Below are 18,007 nucleotides of genomic sequence, written 5' to 3'. Positions count from 1 at the left end.
ACCGCTTCATACCGCCTAAGCAGTGTCTATGCTGTTTACAACTGTAAGCTAATTTGCCCCCAACAAATTCTAGCGACCTTGGAAGGATGCAAGTCTAAGTCAGTCTTGAGCCCTTTTGCTGGTCTTGAACTCGCAACCTTGTGGTTTTGAGTGAGTGGCTGCAGTACAGGCGTTTAACCACTGCGCCACCAGGGCTCCTATGTGCTTTGCTTTGATGAATTAATTCGCCAGTTGGCATACAGTCTGAAAAGGGCAGACTGTTTGCAAGAGCCTGCGTTCAAGTCACCTTATCTCAATTCTCAACAATGGTATGGGCAATCGTAACATTAGTATTTAGTATATCTTACACTTCAGGATCTTGTCTGGTTCCTTCATAGCTGCCTCCATTGTTCCAGGTCCTGTTCTCTGGAGCAGCAGAAAACAAGCTTACTCCCTCCTCAATATGAACTCCCTTTAAATATTTAAACAGGTCTATCATATCACTCCTTAACCTTCTTTTCTCCAGGCTAAACATCCCCAGATCCCTAAGGCATTCCTCATAGGACAAGGTTTCCAGACCCATCACCGTTTTACTTGCCCTCCTCTGGAGAGGCTTGTTTCTCAACATCCTTTTTTAATTGTGTTGCCAGAGCTGGATGCAGCATTCCAGGTGAGGCCTGACCAAAGCAGAAAAGACTGGAACTGTTACTTCCCTTGATCTAGACACTATACCTCTATTGATGCAACCTAGAATCACATTGGCCTTTTTAGCTGCTGCATCACAGTTGACTCATGTTCAACTTATGGTCTATTAAGACTCCTAGATCCCTTTCACGCTTATAAGTCTCCTTAAGCCAGGTGTCCCCCATCCTATATCTAAGCATTTCATTTTTTCCCTACCTAAGTGCAGTACCTTACATTTCTCCATGTTTAAATTCATTTTGTTAGCTTTGAACCAGCTTTCCAGTCTATTGACATCTTGATTCTGTCCTCTGGAGTATTAGCTATTCCTCCTAATTTGGTGTCATCTGCAAATTTGCTAAGTATGCTCCAAATCCTGTCATCCAAGTCATTGATGTTGAATAGCACTGGGCCCAGGACAGAGCCCCACTGAACACCCCATTGGTCACTTCTCTCCAGGATGAAAAGGAGCCATTTCTGAGCACCCTTTAGCTTTGGCCAGTCAACCAATTACAAATCCATGTAACAGTAACCTTGTCTAGCCCACATTTTATAAGGCTGTTTGCAAGAATGTCATGGGAAACCTTGTCAAAGGCCTTACTGAAATCAAGATATACTAATCAACAGCATTCCCTTCATCTACCAAGATGGTAATTTTATATATAAAAAAGAGCAATGCCTTTTTGTATTTTTTTACCTTTGTCTTTGTATGTGTTTTTATCTCTATTTTTAATTTGGCAAGCCCCTCTTTGTCCGTTTTGGGGGAAAGGCAGGCTATACCTGTATAAAGAATGATGAGGAACTTGTTCCCATTGAGCAGTGACTTGCCTTTCGCATCACCTCACTTTGCTATAAGACTTTGACGGTGTGCGAAAAGCAGAGAATGCTGTTTTTCTGCCACCTGCAGACTACAAGTGCATAAAGACAAGGAGATTTCTTGATTTAAAGGGGTTTTTTTAATAATGCCTTTTCAGACAAAAGCTTCACCAAGCTTCTCCAAGTGAAAAACTAAAGACAAAAGGAAAAGAACTTTAAAGTAAGATAATAATAAAAGTAAGGCAATTCCCCATTCCCCAAAATTAGGCTTTAATTTGTAAAAACTGGCCTTAAAATGACCACAACTCCAACTGCCAAGGTTGAAACCAGAGACAGCTCCTGTACCTGTAATGATTGGGCAGAAGATGGCTATTCAACTGGCTGCTTGTTACCTGGTGGTGCGACAAACAAACCTGCTGAAATCTCCTCCTCTGCACGACTCTTAGAGGCAAAAGAGCCCTCTTGGGTTTTCAATCTGGCAAACCTAACCAATATATAGGAGAACACTTCACCAGAGCTTTCAATAGCTTCTCTTTTAAAATGGACGTTCTAAGAAAGCTCACCCTTCATTGACTCCATGATAAAACACCTTCAAAAACACAAACAGCCAATGCAGCCAGATCCGTTAAACTTGGAAGACATCTGAGTCATGCATGTACCAATAGATAAGAAAACATTATAAATGGGTCAAGTGCATAGATCACAACTGCCCTGAAGAACAACTACCTGCCATCTGCCTCCCACTGTTCTGTGGGGCTTCTTTGCTTCCAAGAAGGAAATTTCAAATAGAAAAACCAGAACCTAAATATCCATCGCACATTCTCAGCCATGCAACAAGGCAGCCAGGTGTGATGAAGAAATCGGACCAGACAGCTGAAAGACCAGACTCTTGGCACAAATAGAATTCCAAAAGGATGACAGGTCTTTCCCTCGAAAGTCCCCAAAAGTGGCCTTTAGTGCTATAAACTTCCTAACTAGACAGGACACTTCCTTCACAGGTTCTGAGCTTCCAAAGCTCAGAAGTCACCCGTTTGAAACATTTGGTCACATACTAAAGGTTTAATGCAAACTACAAGACACCAGTAAGCTACCTCCTAGCCCTACAAACCAGCAACAAAGCCTATGGTGGACACGCTCCCTTTCAGTTGCATGCTGCCCCAAAGAACCAAAACAACCTTGGTACAAACAGCAGAGACACCAGGGCATGAACCCACATGGTATAGTCCTCCCCATCTCTCCCCATCTCTTTTCCAAACCCAAGCCCAGTCTAGTTTCAGTAGGGCTCGCAGAAGGCTTCATGGCCCCTCGTGTAAGGCGTATGGTCCCTCATGGAGAAGGACCGCCGCCGCATGACAAGACGATGGTGGTGGTCAACAGCACCGTGTGCTCTCCTCTGTCGGCGGCTGGGCCCAGGAGGGATGTTTTCTTCATCGTAGGAAGGGTAAGCTGAGAAGACGCTGGGATCGACCCTTTCAAGATGGCAGAAGCGGTCCAGTGCCATAGCTGGGAGAGAAGGAAAGAATCATAGAACCATAGGGTTGGAAGAGACCTTAAGGACCATCCAGTCCAACCCCATGCCATGCAGAAAGACACAATCCAAGCACCCCAACAGATGGCTATCCAGCCTCTCCAAAAGTCTCCCCCCCCCAAAAAAAAGAGACTCCACCAGTCTCCAAGGCAGTATATTCTACTGTTGAATAGCACCATCACACTCTCCCTAATGTTTAAATGGAATCTCTTTCCTGTAGATTGCATTCATTGCTCCATGTCCTTTTCTCTGGAGCAGCAGAAAGGTTTGCTCCATCCCCAACAGGACATCCCTTCAAATACTTAAAGAGGACTATCATATCACCTCATAACCTTCTCTTCTCCAGGTGAAACATTCCCAGCTCCCTAGGACACTCCTCATAGGGATTGTTTTCCAGACTGATCCCCATTTTGGTCACCCTCCTCTGGACACGCTCCAGCTTCTCAGCATCCAAAGGGAAAGGAGGAAGGTTGAATGTGGGCAAGAGTGTTAATCCAGGTACCATGGAGGTCAGAAATGGGAAAGAGAGAGTTTCAGGAGACAGGTAGACCTAGCTTACATTCCAGGTACTCTGAAAGTGTGGAAGCCCGAATCTAAAGAGATTTCAGGAAACAGAGAAAGGTAAAACCTGGCCTACAGATGTACCGTCCAGGTGGAATGGTGGAAGGTGGGAGTCCTCAAAGCTGGTGAATCCAGAGAAAGGTGTGGGTAATCCCCTGTCGGCAGGGATGAAAAGGGAGTCATCATGGAATATGGAAGGGGGATTAGGCCTGTGGATGTTGCAATGCTCTGGAAATCTCCAGGAAGGGCCAGGCGGTTGTGGCAGCCGCGCAGGTGGTTGGAGGTTGAAGGACATGGTTGGGTTCTCATCCCACACCGGACCTGTGGAAGCAAAGGAGAGAGTCCAAAACGGTTTCCAGGCAGCACTCAAGAAAAGTATTGCCTAGTAGACTTCCATTTGAACTGAGAAGTGAATCTATTCCAGGTCTGAGTACAAACGTCAAAAGAGATATTTGGGAGCACCTTTCGGTTTAGACTCAAAGGTGGGTTGGATTCACTGCCTCGCTGACATGGAGACCCCCAGCTGACAGAGATGACACCTGTCCAGCCTTCACAAAGACATAGCTAAAGACAAGGGCATCTACACTGTAGAAACAATGTAGTTTTGACATCACTTCCCTGCTACCAAATCCTGGGATTTGTAGTTTTGTGAAGGCACCAGCACTCTTTAGCAGAGAGAGGTAAAGACCCCATAACACTACAAATCCCAGGATTCCACTGGATGGAGCTAAATCTCCCTGAAGGCTGAATCCAAACTGCAGAAATAATCCAGGTTGACATCACTTTAACTGTGATATGCAACCGTTTTGTTTGGTTTTTAGGTGTTCCTTAAAAAAGTTAAAACCTTGGCCAGAATCCTAGTAGTATAAGTTGCTCTATGAAAGTCCTGTGTAGGTTGAGACTCCCTTATCCAGAGTTCTGAAATATTCCCCAAATCAAAAAATGTTTCATGTCTGGCTGAGATAGTGACACCTTTTTGCTTTCTGATGGCTCAGTGTGCACAAACTTTGTTTTCTGCACAAAATGATTAAAAATATTGCATAAAATTACTTTCACTGTAAACAAAACAAACGGTTTTCATGTTTAAACTTCAGCGCCATCCTCAAGAGATATGCAAATATTCCAAAATCCAAATAACTCCAAAATCGCAAAGGCTTCTGATCCCAAGCATTTCAGATAAGAGAGACCCAGTCTCCAGTTGGACACAAGAATTTGGCAATTTCTTAGCTTGGATACAAGATGAAATGCCTCTCTTAAGGCTTAGCAACAGAGGGAAAGAAATTTAAACTACCATCTGCTAAAATATTTCCTCCTCCACTGGAAAGGGCCCCCTGAAAACCTCTCTGGGAATTGGACCTCAGGGCTCTACCCCATTGAGATAAACAAGACCCAAGCAAGATGGAAGCCACCTGCAACAAAAGGTCAAAAGAAGCGAGACCTACCAGGCGACTGGGATCTGACCACTCACCTTCCCGAAGTTTCTTCTCCTTGATAAAGACACCCCAGGCGTTTGCCACATGGGACAAGAGCAGATTGGTGATCCTGCGATGCACCACGTTGTTCCAGTGGACGCCGTCCTTCACCCGGTTGCCCAGGTCGAAACGGAAGTGGTAGTGGAGGTCCACCACATCAAAGAGGTGGAAGCCGGCAAGCGTTGCACCATAGAAGTTGCCCTCAATGATGTCATTGCGCAAGGTCTTGGTCAAGTGCTGGAGCTGGGAGGAAACAGGAATCAAGGGGTAGAAAATACTTCAGGGGAGAAAAGGGGAAGCCACAGGCAGAGTTCCTTGGGGAAAGAGGAAGCAATGGGCAGAGTTCCTTGGCAGAACAGGAAGCAAATTCTGGCAGGAAAACATTAAACGCAATGCGTTCCTGACAAGTTCCTTGGTGGAACGGAACAGGAAGCAATGGGCTGAGTTCCTTGAGAGAACTGCGATGGTGACTTTTTCAAATATAAATTTTTATTAAAGTCTCATTATTACAGAGGGAAAACCCCAGAAAATCCACAAAGACAACAGAAAGGGCGAAAAAGACAAATACACAGAAGAAAACGCTTAACATGACTAATGAATCCCTTCTCCATCCTCCCATCACTGACAGTTACTTAATTTATACATGAAGCTTCTCTTCGTTGAGCTTGACTTAATTATATATACTTTCTTTTCCCATATGCAGAAAAATGAACTTGCTCTTAAATATCAAAAGCAAAAGTTGGACCATCTCCTTTTCTTAAAAGATTCTATAAAAGATTGATATTTGCAAAGGGGTATTGGAAGCAGAAGAGAATCTCAAGCAGGGAAGAGCAGATAGAAAAAGTAAAGGGTGATGCAGTATCAGACACGACAAATTGGATAAGAGAGAACTCAATCCAAATTTCCCAACAGACTCGGCATAGCCTCTTCTAGAATTGTGATGACTTGTCAGCCCTTTGAATTCTACGGTCCTATGAACTTCTGGTTGATCTATGGTTGTGAAGCTAAATGGCTGGAGCATGATTACCCCGCTCTTACCTCTGGTATGAGGAATCCCCCGCTGACCTTTGGACCCAGAGGCATGGTCATGTTCCAGATGACCAAGCAAGAGGAAGGCAAAACGGCATCCAACCTGTTGAAAGCCATCTCCAGGTTTGTGCGGTATTCCTTCATGGAGGATGGGCCATATCTGCCAAGAGAGGGAAGAATCATCAGGGCTCCTGGGTTGACTCTAGTGCAAGAGTGAGCATCCTTGCAAAGTCCGAGGAGGTCAGTTCCCATCCCATGGGTGACAGCTGAGCCAAAAATGGGTCAGTGTTATGAATTTCAGGTTTTCCAGGTTATTCTGGAAAGCTTCATGCAGAAGGATTAAAAGTTCCTGCATCTGCCATTTAGGGGTTTTAATGTTGGACTAGAGTTGCATTCACAGTGTAGAAATATTCCGTTTGCCCCCTCCCCCCCCTTTAATGGCTCAATGCTGAGGTATCCAAGGATTTGTAGTTTGTTGTGGCTCCAGAGCTCTCTGACAGGGAAGGCTAAGTATCTCACAAAACTACAAATCATAGCATTGGGTTCAAGTGGTGCCAAACTGAATTATTTCTTTCTTTCTATAAAAAACTGTATGTAAAAAGAAAAAAAGAAAAACAAAATATATTCATTCAATTTTCATAAGCATTCAAACCACATGAAAGTTTAGCTAGTATAACAATCATCCAAAATCGTTTATATATATTTAGCACACAAATCATTCAAATCACATTTAAGTTTAACCATAACATATCAAAACTGGATTATTTCCACAGTGTGGATGCAGTCTAGGACTCTGAAAGAACCAGGTTTCAAATCCCTGTTTAGCCTTGGAAACCAACTGGGTGACTCTGGGCATGTCACACTCTCTCAGCTTCGTAAAATAACAATGACAAACCTCGGATGAGCTCTGGCCAAAAAGGCCTTAAGAGAGATCCACTTTAGAGAACCGTAAGTCAGAAATGACTTGGAAGGCACACAACAACAATAATCTTATCTTACAGCAAAAATATGACTCCCACATTATTATTATTTTTGCAGCTGGGAATAATGGGGACCTCAATGGGGGCCTTGGGGCTAGAAATCAGAAGTACCACCAGCTATAGAGAAATAGATGCTTAAGATGCGTAAAATGTATGAAGTGATAGAGATGGGTTATTTGGCCTATCTAATAATAAATCAGTGAACAAAAGAGAAAAAGAGTGGCTTCAGAAACAAAACAAGTCCCTGGGTCAGACAGAAGTTGAGTCAGAAGGAAAAGAAAAGAGAAAGGCTAAGAAAGAGCGGAGGACGACTTTGGAAAATAATGTCAAATTCAAGGAAGACCTTGGAATTCATAAAGAAGATAATAACTATATTACAAGAATAGTAAACTAAGAAAGGCAATAATGATATATATGAATACAATTAATACCGACTTACAATATAGCTGTAAACCAATATGCAAACACATACAAGAAGAACAGAAGAGAAACATAAAAGATTAAAATAGTTTTCTATGCCATAGGAGGAGTGATATTGTCTTTGCATAAAACTTTATATATTTTAAGTTGTTAATAACACAAAATTGGAGCATGTCAGCAAATGATTCGAGGAAGACCTTGGAACCGATAGGGAAGATAATAGCTATATTATAAGAATAGAATCCCAAGAAAAGTAATGATGATATTAATACCAACTTACAACATACTTAGAAGACTAGTGGTCTAGCAAACACATGCAAGAGGAATAAAACAGGAACATAAAAGATTAAAATAGTAATAGAAGGAATAACATTCATCTTTTATAAAACTTTATAATTGGAGGATGTCAGAGAAAAAATTCAAGGTCAATGATGTTTAAGAGACAATTGGTTTTGTAGTTTTTTGTGGGTTTTTCAGGCGATGTGTCCATGTTTATTCCTGATGTTTCGCCAGAGTTTATTCCTCATGCTGTTGAAACGTCAGGAATAAACTCTTCTAGAACATGGACACATAGCCTGAAAAACCCACAGAAAAGCTATGGATGCCGGCCATGAAAGCCTTCGACGTCACATAATTGGTTTTATTTAAATGATGTACTACATGCAAGTTCTTATTAAAAGATTCCTCTTTGTTTGCTTTCAATGTGTCTTACATTTTACTTTGACTAATAACAACAACAACAACAACAACAATAATAATAAATCAGCCTTGGGGCCGCATATGGCCCATGGGCCGCAATTTGCCAATCCTTGCCCTCCCAAATTTTGGTTTCCATGTATTTTGGACCTCAACCCCCGGAAGCCCCAGCCAGCTTGGCCAACTGTCAGGAATGCTGGGGGCTGAAGTCCAAAACATCTGGAGGACCAAAGTGTGGGAATCACTGCCCTAGAGCATGCCAACCAACCTCTGTGGGATATCCGAGGGCGCATCACCTTCAAGGATTTCTCTGGAGTTTAATAAATCCTGCACCGAGCATGACTTACCTTGAGACATCCCAGACGCAAGAGTTGAGGATGACTATGTCCGGCTGCAGCCCGGCTTGGAAATCAGCCAGGATGCTTTCGAGGTAAGCTGAGTAGACCCGCGTCACGAAGTAGAAGCGGACAAGATGGTGGCGGCTCCGGTATTGCCGTACCTCCCGGTAATTTGTCCCGTTGTGAAGTCCGTCCAGCACCCCGCCTTCAATTAAGTGGTCATTTTCGAAGCTGGGTTCCCCCTGGAATGGGAGAGAGAGAGAGAGAGAGAGAGAGAAGAGCGTTGGCAGAGCTGTGCGTTGCGGTCATTATTTTTACTTCTTTTAAAATTAATTATCGAAACGACATCATTATGATATGATATCTATCTGTGCATTTATACACCCTGATTTATGCTCTTACAATATCCAGATTTTATGATTTCCTAATATGGTCTTTCATCTAACATAATACAGTACATATTTTTTTTACATATTTTACATAAACTGACATTGTGAAGATAATACAATAAGTATTTTACATGCAAAATGTTTATATATAATGTATGAATGTGATATGTTACCCATTTTGCATCACAATTCTCCAGCACCACATTTCTTCCTATCAGCTTTCTTCACCGTCTGGTTTTCACAACCATAGATAGAAATATGCCTCAGAGGTTCTCCAGGTTTGGAATCAATACACATAAGCTAAAAGTCCCGTCTTAGCCTTCTCATTGCCTCCCACAGTTCAATAAATGGGTAGCCTCTCTGAATGCCCTGCAATTTAGGTAACAATGTCATGGATAATACCAACTTCAGCATTCAAGAATATATCTTTGCACTTCAGGATCTCGTCTCGTTCCTTCATAGCTGCCCTTTCAAGCCCGTCTTCTTCTGTTTTCCTGACTACGGTCTCCATACGGATTAATGACTCAGCTAAAATATGGGAAATCTGGAACTATTTCAATGTCTTCAGCATCTGCTTTAAAGTCATGTACATCATCTGCGGCCATTATCTTTGTTTTCTTCATGTTCAGCTGCGCATCTGCCTTTGCACTTTCTCCCTTGACTTTCTTCAGTAACCATTCCAAGCCTTTGCTACTTTCTGATAAAAATATGGTGTCATCTGCATATATTAAATTGTTCAGGTTCCTTCCTCCAATTTTCACACCTTCCAAGTTTAATCTTGCTTTATATATGATACTTTCAGTGTACAAGTTAAATGGGTGAGTAATAAATTGCAGCCTTGCCTGACTGCCTTGCCAACTGGAAACCATCATCATCATCAACAACAACATCTGTACTGTATTTATATGCCGCTCTTTAGAAATGCTCTCAGAGCAACTTACAAAATTGTTAATTAGACAGTTCCCTACCCTCACGCTTACAATCTAAAAAGATATTCTGTACTAACAGTAGCCTCTTGTCCTGGGCACATGTTATGCATGAAGACCATCAAATGTTGTAGCACACCCGTTTCTTTAAGAGTGATCCTTCGTTTTTCATGATCTATATACCTCTTCCAAAACTGAAAAATCCCAGAATTCCACAGGACGCAGCCATGACTGTTAAAGTAGCATTGTGCGAAGGCATAACATGGAATTTTAAGTGTGAAAGGCTCCCAGGTGAACAGGGGGAGCCCTTTTGAGAGTGTCTGGATTGGAGACTGCCTCCCCATACCATCCCATATCCTGGAACTGGCCTTGGGGAGAGGGCTGGTCTGCACCCCATGGCCCCCAAAAGCAGACACTAACCCCCCACCCCCCGAGAGACAGAAAGACCCCCTTTGCTTTTTGTTACCTTCGCCTTCATTTGGGAACTGGTGAGCAATGAGTCCGTCTGCAGCAACCGAATGAGATCCTTGTAGACAGACCTCTGGACTGCAAGAGGAAGAAGATAAAACTGAACCACCAGAAAACAAAGGTGTCACTATCACAGCCGCCCTTGAGGACAGTTTTGGAGTATTTGGGATTTTGGCATTCCAGATAAGGGTGATTCAGCCTATAATGTAAGAAAGGAAAAATAAAAGATGTGCGTTATTAGGCCTAATTGTCCAGAAGCCAGAAGGAATCTGGACTGAAGTCAGCGAAGAATGCAAAAAGACACGATGAGGTTTATCACACTGGGGCTGATTTCAACATTAAAGAGAGATTAAAGCTCATTTAAAGCATCCCGCAAACAAAGTGGAAATGGCGACTAACCGCACGAATGATTATCACATGGAATTACGCAAATAAACGGATATCGGAAATGCCTTGTTGCTGAAATCCCGAAAGTAAAAAGACGCGCATTGTTGCTTTTTTCTGACCACTTTAATGGCAGGTTTTGTGCGACGTCGTGTGAAATTGTTACACGTAATTACGCGATTTTTCCAGGATATTCACGGATAAACTCCCGATCTGCTTTGTGTGATAAACTCTTATTTATGGAAAAATAAAAGAGGTTAGAAATAGGGTCAGAACCCTGAGTGCAATCATTCAGCAACTTTTGCACAGAGTTTAAGGCATCTTTACAAATAAACTTTAATCATCATCACTGCAGAATTAATGCAGTTTGTCACCATGGCTCAATGCTATGAAATGCTGGGATTTATAGTTTTGTGAGCTATTCTGTTTTGGAGAGCTCTGGTGCCACAACAAACTACTAGGATCCCATAAAATGGAGCCACAACAGTTAAAGCGGTATCAAACTGCATTAGTTTTGCAGTGTGACAGCAGCCAAAAAGAACACATCATCTCATGATGAATCCAAAGTATGACAGCCTCAGTTCAGTCTTTCCTAGGATAAGTAGAAACACTAAGAAAAGATAATTCAGCCTTGTGTTTTAATTGATGTTGTTTGTTTGTTAATTGTTGTTGACCCCCAGCTTGATCCATAGAGAGCATTATTATTATTATTATTATTATTATTATTATTATTATTTTGTAACCCAGGCCTCTGGTCTTCTCTCTTTGCAGAGTAACCATGTAAGGCCGGTTAGAACAACATCTTATAAAAGGAACCCACACTAATTCCAGCCCCATCCAAAGCCTGTAAAGATGGTCACACTCACTCGAGTCGCCTAAGATGACCACAAACTTGTTGTGCAAGAGCTGGCAGACCTCTTTCGAATTAAAAGTGCGCATATTCTTGCGGCTCTGCAATTGTCCTGAATAAAGAAAGAAATAAAACCAGCATTTAAACAGAAATCTGAGAAGCGACGTAAAGGAAAGGGCAACCCGAACTCACAACTGGGTTGCAAATGAAGACATCCAAAACACTGAAGAGGCTTAAGAGGAGATAAGGTTGGGGTGACCAGACGTCCTCCTTTTCCTGGGTATGTCCTCCATTGCAACTTTCTGCCCTTTTAGCTTTTATTTAAGAAGGTCCTTCATTTTGCGGTGCCTTGTCCTCCTTTGCAGTTAGGACAGCTGGTCACCCTGGATAAGATTCAGGTCACGCTGTTGGACTGAAACTCCCATCATCCCTGCCACTGGGCCATGTAGGCTAGGGCTGCTGGGAGTTTTCTTTCTTTGGTGTATTTATACCCCGTTCTTCAGCCACGAAGGCTCTCAGAGCGGCTTACAAATGGATAATCAGACAGTTCCCTGCTCTCAGGCTTGCAACCCCAAAAGTCATCAACAATTTGCAAGCCGCTCCAAGAGCATTTCTGAAGAGCGGGGTATAAATGCAACACATTTAAAAATAAAAATACTTCCATCAAGTAGTTGAAAATTAGAGGGAAATCCCTCCCCCCCCCCCCAATCTAAACTACTTCTACTTGGATTAAAAATAATGACAAGATCAGGGCCCTGTTCCTTGGAAATGGGTAGTTGGAAGTCCCATCAGCCTAGAGAGAAGTGTGGGTTTAATTGCATTTATGGATCTAGTTGCATTTATGGTTTTAACTGCAGTTATGGGTCTAGTTGCATTTAACTGCATTTATGGATCTGATTACATTTATGGGTTTACAGGTAGTTGCATTTAACTGCATTTATTGGTTTGGTTGCATTTATGAGTTTAGTTGTGTTTAATTGCATTAATGGCTTTAGTTGCATTTCATTGCAGTTATGGGTTTAATTGCATTTATGGCTTTTGTTGCATTTAAAAGCATTTACGAGTCTAGTTGCATTTATGAGTTTAGTTGCATTTAATTGCATTTATGGGTTGAATTGCAATTGTGGGTGGAATTACATTTAATTGTGGTTATGGGTTTAGTTGCATTTGACTGCAATTTTGGGTTTAATTGCATTTAATTGCAGTTATGGGTCTAATTGCATGTATGGGTTTAGTTGCATTTAATTGCATTTATGGCTTTGGTTGCATTTAACTGCTTTTATGGTTTTAACTGCATTTATGGGTTTAGTTGCATTTAATTGCATTTATGGCTTTGGTTGCATTTAGTTGCTTTTATGGTTTTAACTGCATGTATGGGTTTAATTGCATTCAAGGGTTTAGTTGCATTTGATTGCATTTATGGCTTGAATTGCATTTCATTGCAGTTACAGATTTAATTGCATTTATGGCTTTAGTTGCATTCGACTGCATTTACGGCCATTCACACTCAATACAGAAAGGGTTGCAAAGCAGACCTTTGCAAAAGTGTCTTTGGCCTCCAACTCCCCACCACAGCACCATGGGCTTTGTAATCCAAAAGAGGGGAAAAGCTCATTTTCCAAAGCTTGCATAAGGCATTTTGGCTTCCATCTTCCCTCTTTCTTTGCAACTGTGGAAGTTACTTTTAAATTTTATATTATGAAGTTTTATATGACAAAACTCCACTGCCCAAAATACAAATCCTAGGGTTTTAAAGGAAGTCATGCAATATATGTATGTATGTATGTATGTATGTATATATATATATATATATATATATATATATATATATATATATATCTCCCTTTTTATTTTGGGGGTTTTTTCCTTGCAGGGAGGGATCCTCTCTTTCCAAGAAACCTACCTTTCTGCAGCCAACGACCAAGTAAGTGCAAAGCAGTGATGGAAGGACGGAGCTGCTCCCAGGTTGCCCTATGAAGGCTTCCTCTCCCCCTGCTGGCCAGGTGAGGTATAGCAATCAGGGAAGACTGAGTAGTAAGTACTGTACTGTAGTGCTTTCTTGGACCACCTTTTGTGCAATAACACCCAAAAAGGGACACCTTTGTTTTTGTTGTGGTGTGCCTTTCAAGTCATTTTCAATATCATTGGGTTTTTTATGGCAAGATTTGCTCAGATAAGGTTTGCAATTGCCTTCCCCTGAGGCTGAGAGAGTGTGACTTGCATGTGTGTGTGTGTGTGTGTGTGTGTGTGTACACACACACACACACACACACATATAGTTCACTGTATTTTACAGTTTCCACTGTTAAGTTTATGTGTTTTCACATGACCCGTTAACCTATGGAAGGGTTTCTTCAGAGAGGAGGGGTTGTTATTGTCTTCCTCTATTATTATTATTAAGCTTTATTTATATAGCACTGTAAATGTACACATTTGCGCTGTGTGTGCAGTCAATTGAAATAGATAAGAGAAACCTGCCTATGGCGCACATTCTACGAAAAATAATTAAATTAAATACAATGCATATTACCACATGTTAAAATTCAGTAAAATAAGGCGGACAACAAATTAAATCTAATTAATTACATCTAATCTAAGGCTGAGAGAGAGTGTGACCTGCCCAGATTTCATGGCTGAGTGGAGATTCGAACCCTGGTCTCCCGAATTCCCAGTCCAAAAGTCATTTCCAACCCTAAGGCAAGTCTGCTACAGGGTTTTCTTGGCAAGATTTGTTCAGAGGGGTTGGCCTTCTTCTGAGGCTGAGAATATGTGACTTGCCCAGGATCCTTCCAATGGGATTGCATGGCCAGGCCAGGATTCGAACCCTGGTCTCCAGAGTTGTAATCTAATGCTCCAACCACTATAATAAATAATATTAGAGGGAGCCAACGTGGTGCAGACAGTGGTTTGATTATTTGGATTATTTCAGAGGCTCTGCAACAGAGTTAAAGCTGGATCTCTTGGGCATAACTGCAAAGGCATGAGTAGTGTGTCTTTCGGTTTGCATTGCACACACTTCCCAAATCTGCATGGCCTTTTTGGGTTTTCATCATGCCCAGGCAAATCCTCATTTTTTGGCAGCCTTTCCCCACCAACAAACCCTTTTGCTTTCGGTTTCCTTTTTTGGATCATTCTCAGGGCAAATCTTTTAAATAATCTAATCCTTGAGAAATCAGGATGATTCATTCCCTTTAAAAATAAAAACAGGAAAGGAGGGTGCAATTCTACTGTATTTCCTCTTTGCAAGTTTTAAAGGGGCCAGAAAATGTGCAAGGACTTTTATATATACTCTGTCTGTGTGTCTGTGTGTGTGTGTATAATATATATATATATATATATATTTGCAAAACTTTACACACACATATATATTTGCTAATGTGTGTAAATATATATGTCTGTGTGCATAAAGTTTTGTGTGTGTGTATATATGTGTGTGTGTGTGTGTGTGTGTGTACTGTATAATATAGAGAGAGAAAAAGAAAAGAATATGAAGTCAGAGGGGAAAAGGTGGCAAAACCTATCATTATTATTATTATATAATAAGAAAAGGAAAGACTAAGAAGTCAGGGAAAAGGTGGGGAAAGCTATTATATTTATTATTAATAATGATTAAATAATAGTAAGAAGAAAACGAATAAAGCTCAGAGGGGAAAAGTGGAGAAACCTATTATTATTATTCAATAATAATAAGAATAAGAAAAGGCATAAGAAGAAGTGGTCAGAGGGAAAAAGGAAGGGGAAACTATTATTATTATTATTACTATTACTATTAAATAATAAGAATAAGAAGTCAAAGGGGGAAAGGTGGGGAAACCTATTATTATTATTATTATTAAGTAATAAGAAACAAAAGGGAAAAAGTGAAGAAAGCTATTATTATTATTATTATTATTATTATTATTATATACCTTTATTAATATACCCATCTGCCATTTTTGAGCAAGGTGATTGAGAGGGCTGCCGCCCTTCAACTCCAAGCCATCTTGGATGAAACCGATTAACTAGACCCATTTCAAACCAGCTTCAGGACAGGATTTGGGGTGGAGACTGCCATGGTTGCTCTGGCTGACGATCTTCATCTAGGCATTGACAGAGGAAGCGTGACCCTGTTGGTGCTTCTAGACCTCTCAGCGGCCTTCGACACAATAGATCATGACATCCTCTTGGAATGCCTGGGAGAGTTAGGAATCGGTGGCACTGCGCTCCAGTGGTTCCGGTCCTTCCTCTCGGGTAGATTCCGGAGGGTGATGCTCGGGGACAGTTGCTCCTCGAAAACGGAGCTTAAATGTGGTGTCCCTCAAGGCGCCATACTGTCCCCAATGCAATTCAACATTTATATGAAGCCACTGGGGGAAATCATTTGCAGACAGTACGCAGATGACACCCAAATATATTTCTCCATGCAGCTATGACAACAGATGGCATTTCTCCCCTCCATCAGTGTCTTCAAGCGGTAATGGGCTGGATGAGGAAAAACAAACTCAGGCTGAATCCAGACAAAACGGAGGTACTTACAGTAGGGCCCCCCAAACCAGGTCTAGGGTTGCAACCTCCAGTTCTAGATGGGGTCACGCTCTCCACAAAGGACTGTGTTCGCAGTCTGGGGGTGCGCCTAGATCCGTTGCTTCACATGATGAACCAAGTGAATGCGACAATTAGCAGCGCCTGCTATCAGCTCTGACTGATACGCCAACCGCACCCTTTCCTGGAAGTAAAGGACCTAGAAACTGTTGTACATTCACTGGTAACCTCATGACTTGATTTCTGTAATGCGCTCTACATGGGGCTGCCCTTGTGCCTAGTCCGGAAACTTCAACGAGTGCAAAATATGGCAGCCAGGCTGGTCGCCGGAAAAACTAGGAGTGACCAAATAACACCCATCTTAAAATCTCTTCACTGGCTGCCTATCAGTTTCTGGGCACAGTACAAGGTGTTGGTTATCACCCTTAAAGCCCTACATGGCTTGGGTCCAACCTATTTGAGGCACTGCCTGCTTCCATATAATCCGCCCCGCTGCACCCTTAGGTCCTCTGGGAGGAATCTCTTGCAGCCTTTAAAGACCAGACTAACTGCTCCCTCCCAGAGGGCCTTCTCTGCAATGGCTCCCAAACTATGGAACGGACGGACAGACGAGACCCATCACATTGCCAGCCAAGACAGATCTCTTCCAGCAGGCCTTTCCTGGATAAAGTGCCCGGCCACAGAATCACTGCCCCGCGCATCATGTATCAGCCCCCCGCTCTGTCCTCGCTGTATTTTATTGTGTTTTAACAGATGTTTTAATTGTAACTTGTTTAATCCTGTTTTAAGGGGGAGAATTTGGGACATAAATTTGTAAATGTGGATTTTAATGTGTTGTGAGCCCCTTTGATTGTCTTGTCACAGAAAAGCGGGGTAAAAATAAAAGTTTTATTATTTTTTATTTATTTTTATTTAATAATAACAATAATACCATTATTATTTAATAATAAAATTATTATTCTATTATTATTTATTATATATTTTATTATTATATGCCTTTATTATTTAATAATAACAATAATACCATTATTATTTAATAATAAAATTATTATTATTATATATTTTATTATTATATTCCTTTATTATTTAATAATAATACCTTTATTATTATTTAATAATAAAATTATTATTATATTCTTATTTATATCTTTTTATTATTATATACCTTTATTATTAAATAATAACAATAATACCTTAATAAATTCATTATTATATTATTATATATTTTATTATTACATAGCTTTATTATTTAATAATAATAATAATACCTTTTTATTATTTAATAATAAAATTATTATTATATCATTATTTATTATATATTTCTATTATTACATGGTTTTATTATTTAATAATAACTATAATACCTATTATTATTTAATAATAAAACTATTATTATTATATATTTCTATTATTATATAGCTTTATTATTTAAAAATAATAATAGCTTTTCATTATTTAATAATAAAATTATTATATTATTATTTATTATATATTTTTATTATTACGTAGCTTTATTATTTAATAATAATAATGCCTTTATTATCATTTAATTAATTATTATTATTATTATTATTATACTTATAATCATTGCCTTCCCCCCCGTTTTCCCTCTTATTTCTCCTGCAAGAAGCTGACAATAGTATTATTACTTTGTTTCGCTTCCAAGATTTGAGACAGTTTCTTTTTCCCGGGAAACCAGAGTCAACTCCCCCTTTTGTGGCCCCGCCCTAGACACGCCCCCAGCCTCCCCTCCGCCCAATCCCAGCCCAGAACCCTGGAAGTGGTTTTGAGCGACGTCTCAGGGAGCCAATGAGAGGGGAGGGGCTCTTTCTTAGCCCCGCCCCCTGGTCACCCCTTTCTCCCCTTTGAAGGGGAAGCCTGGCATTTCTCAGTGGAAGTCAGTGGAGGAAGAGCAGGGAAGGGGACGGCAAAGGAAGGGGGACTTTGGGGGTTGTTTGGGGTCAGGGAG

At 40.9% G+C, this 18,007-nt stretch overlaps 1 protein-coding gene across 1 annotated transcript; it reads right to left on the bottom strand.

Annotated features, from left to right (window-relative positions):
* Positions 1–1,654: 1,654 nt before the first annotated feature.
* Positions 1,655–13,481, bottom strand: PCED1A (PC-esterase domain containing 1A). The gene is made up of 8 exons (XM_089527142.1): positions 13,421–13,481; positions 11,534–11,629; positions 10,282–10,361; positions 8,510–8,742; positions 6,076–6,226; positions 5,034–5,280; positions 3,650–3,886; positions 1,655–2,979 (listed from the first exon to the last, which is right to left on the bottom strand). The coding sequence occupies exons 2-8, from the start codon at positions 11,604–11,606 to the stop codon at positions 2,750–2,752; spliced, it is 1,251 nt and encodes a 416-aa protein (XP_089383268.1). The 5' UTR covers positions 11,607–11,629; positions 13,421–13,481; the 3' UTR covers positions 1,655–2,749.
* Positions 13,482–18,007: the final 4,526 nt, after the last annotated feature.

Source organism: Sceloporus occidentalis, unplaced genomic scaffold, assembly GCF_023333645.1.
Source record: "Sceloporus occidentalis isolate IW3139 unplaced genomic scaffold, rSceOcc1.0.p SCAF_5, whole genome shotgun sequence".
Lineage (NCBI taxonomy): Eukaryota > Metazoa > Chordata > Lepidosauria > Squamata > Phrynosomatidae > Sceloporus > Sceloporus occidentalis.
This window is presented reverse-complemented; position numbering and strand designations above follow the sequence as displayed.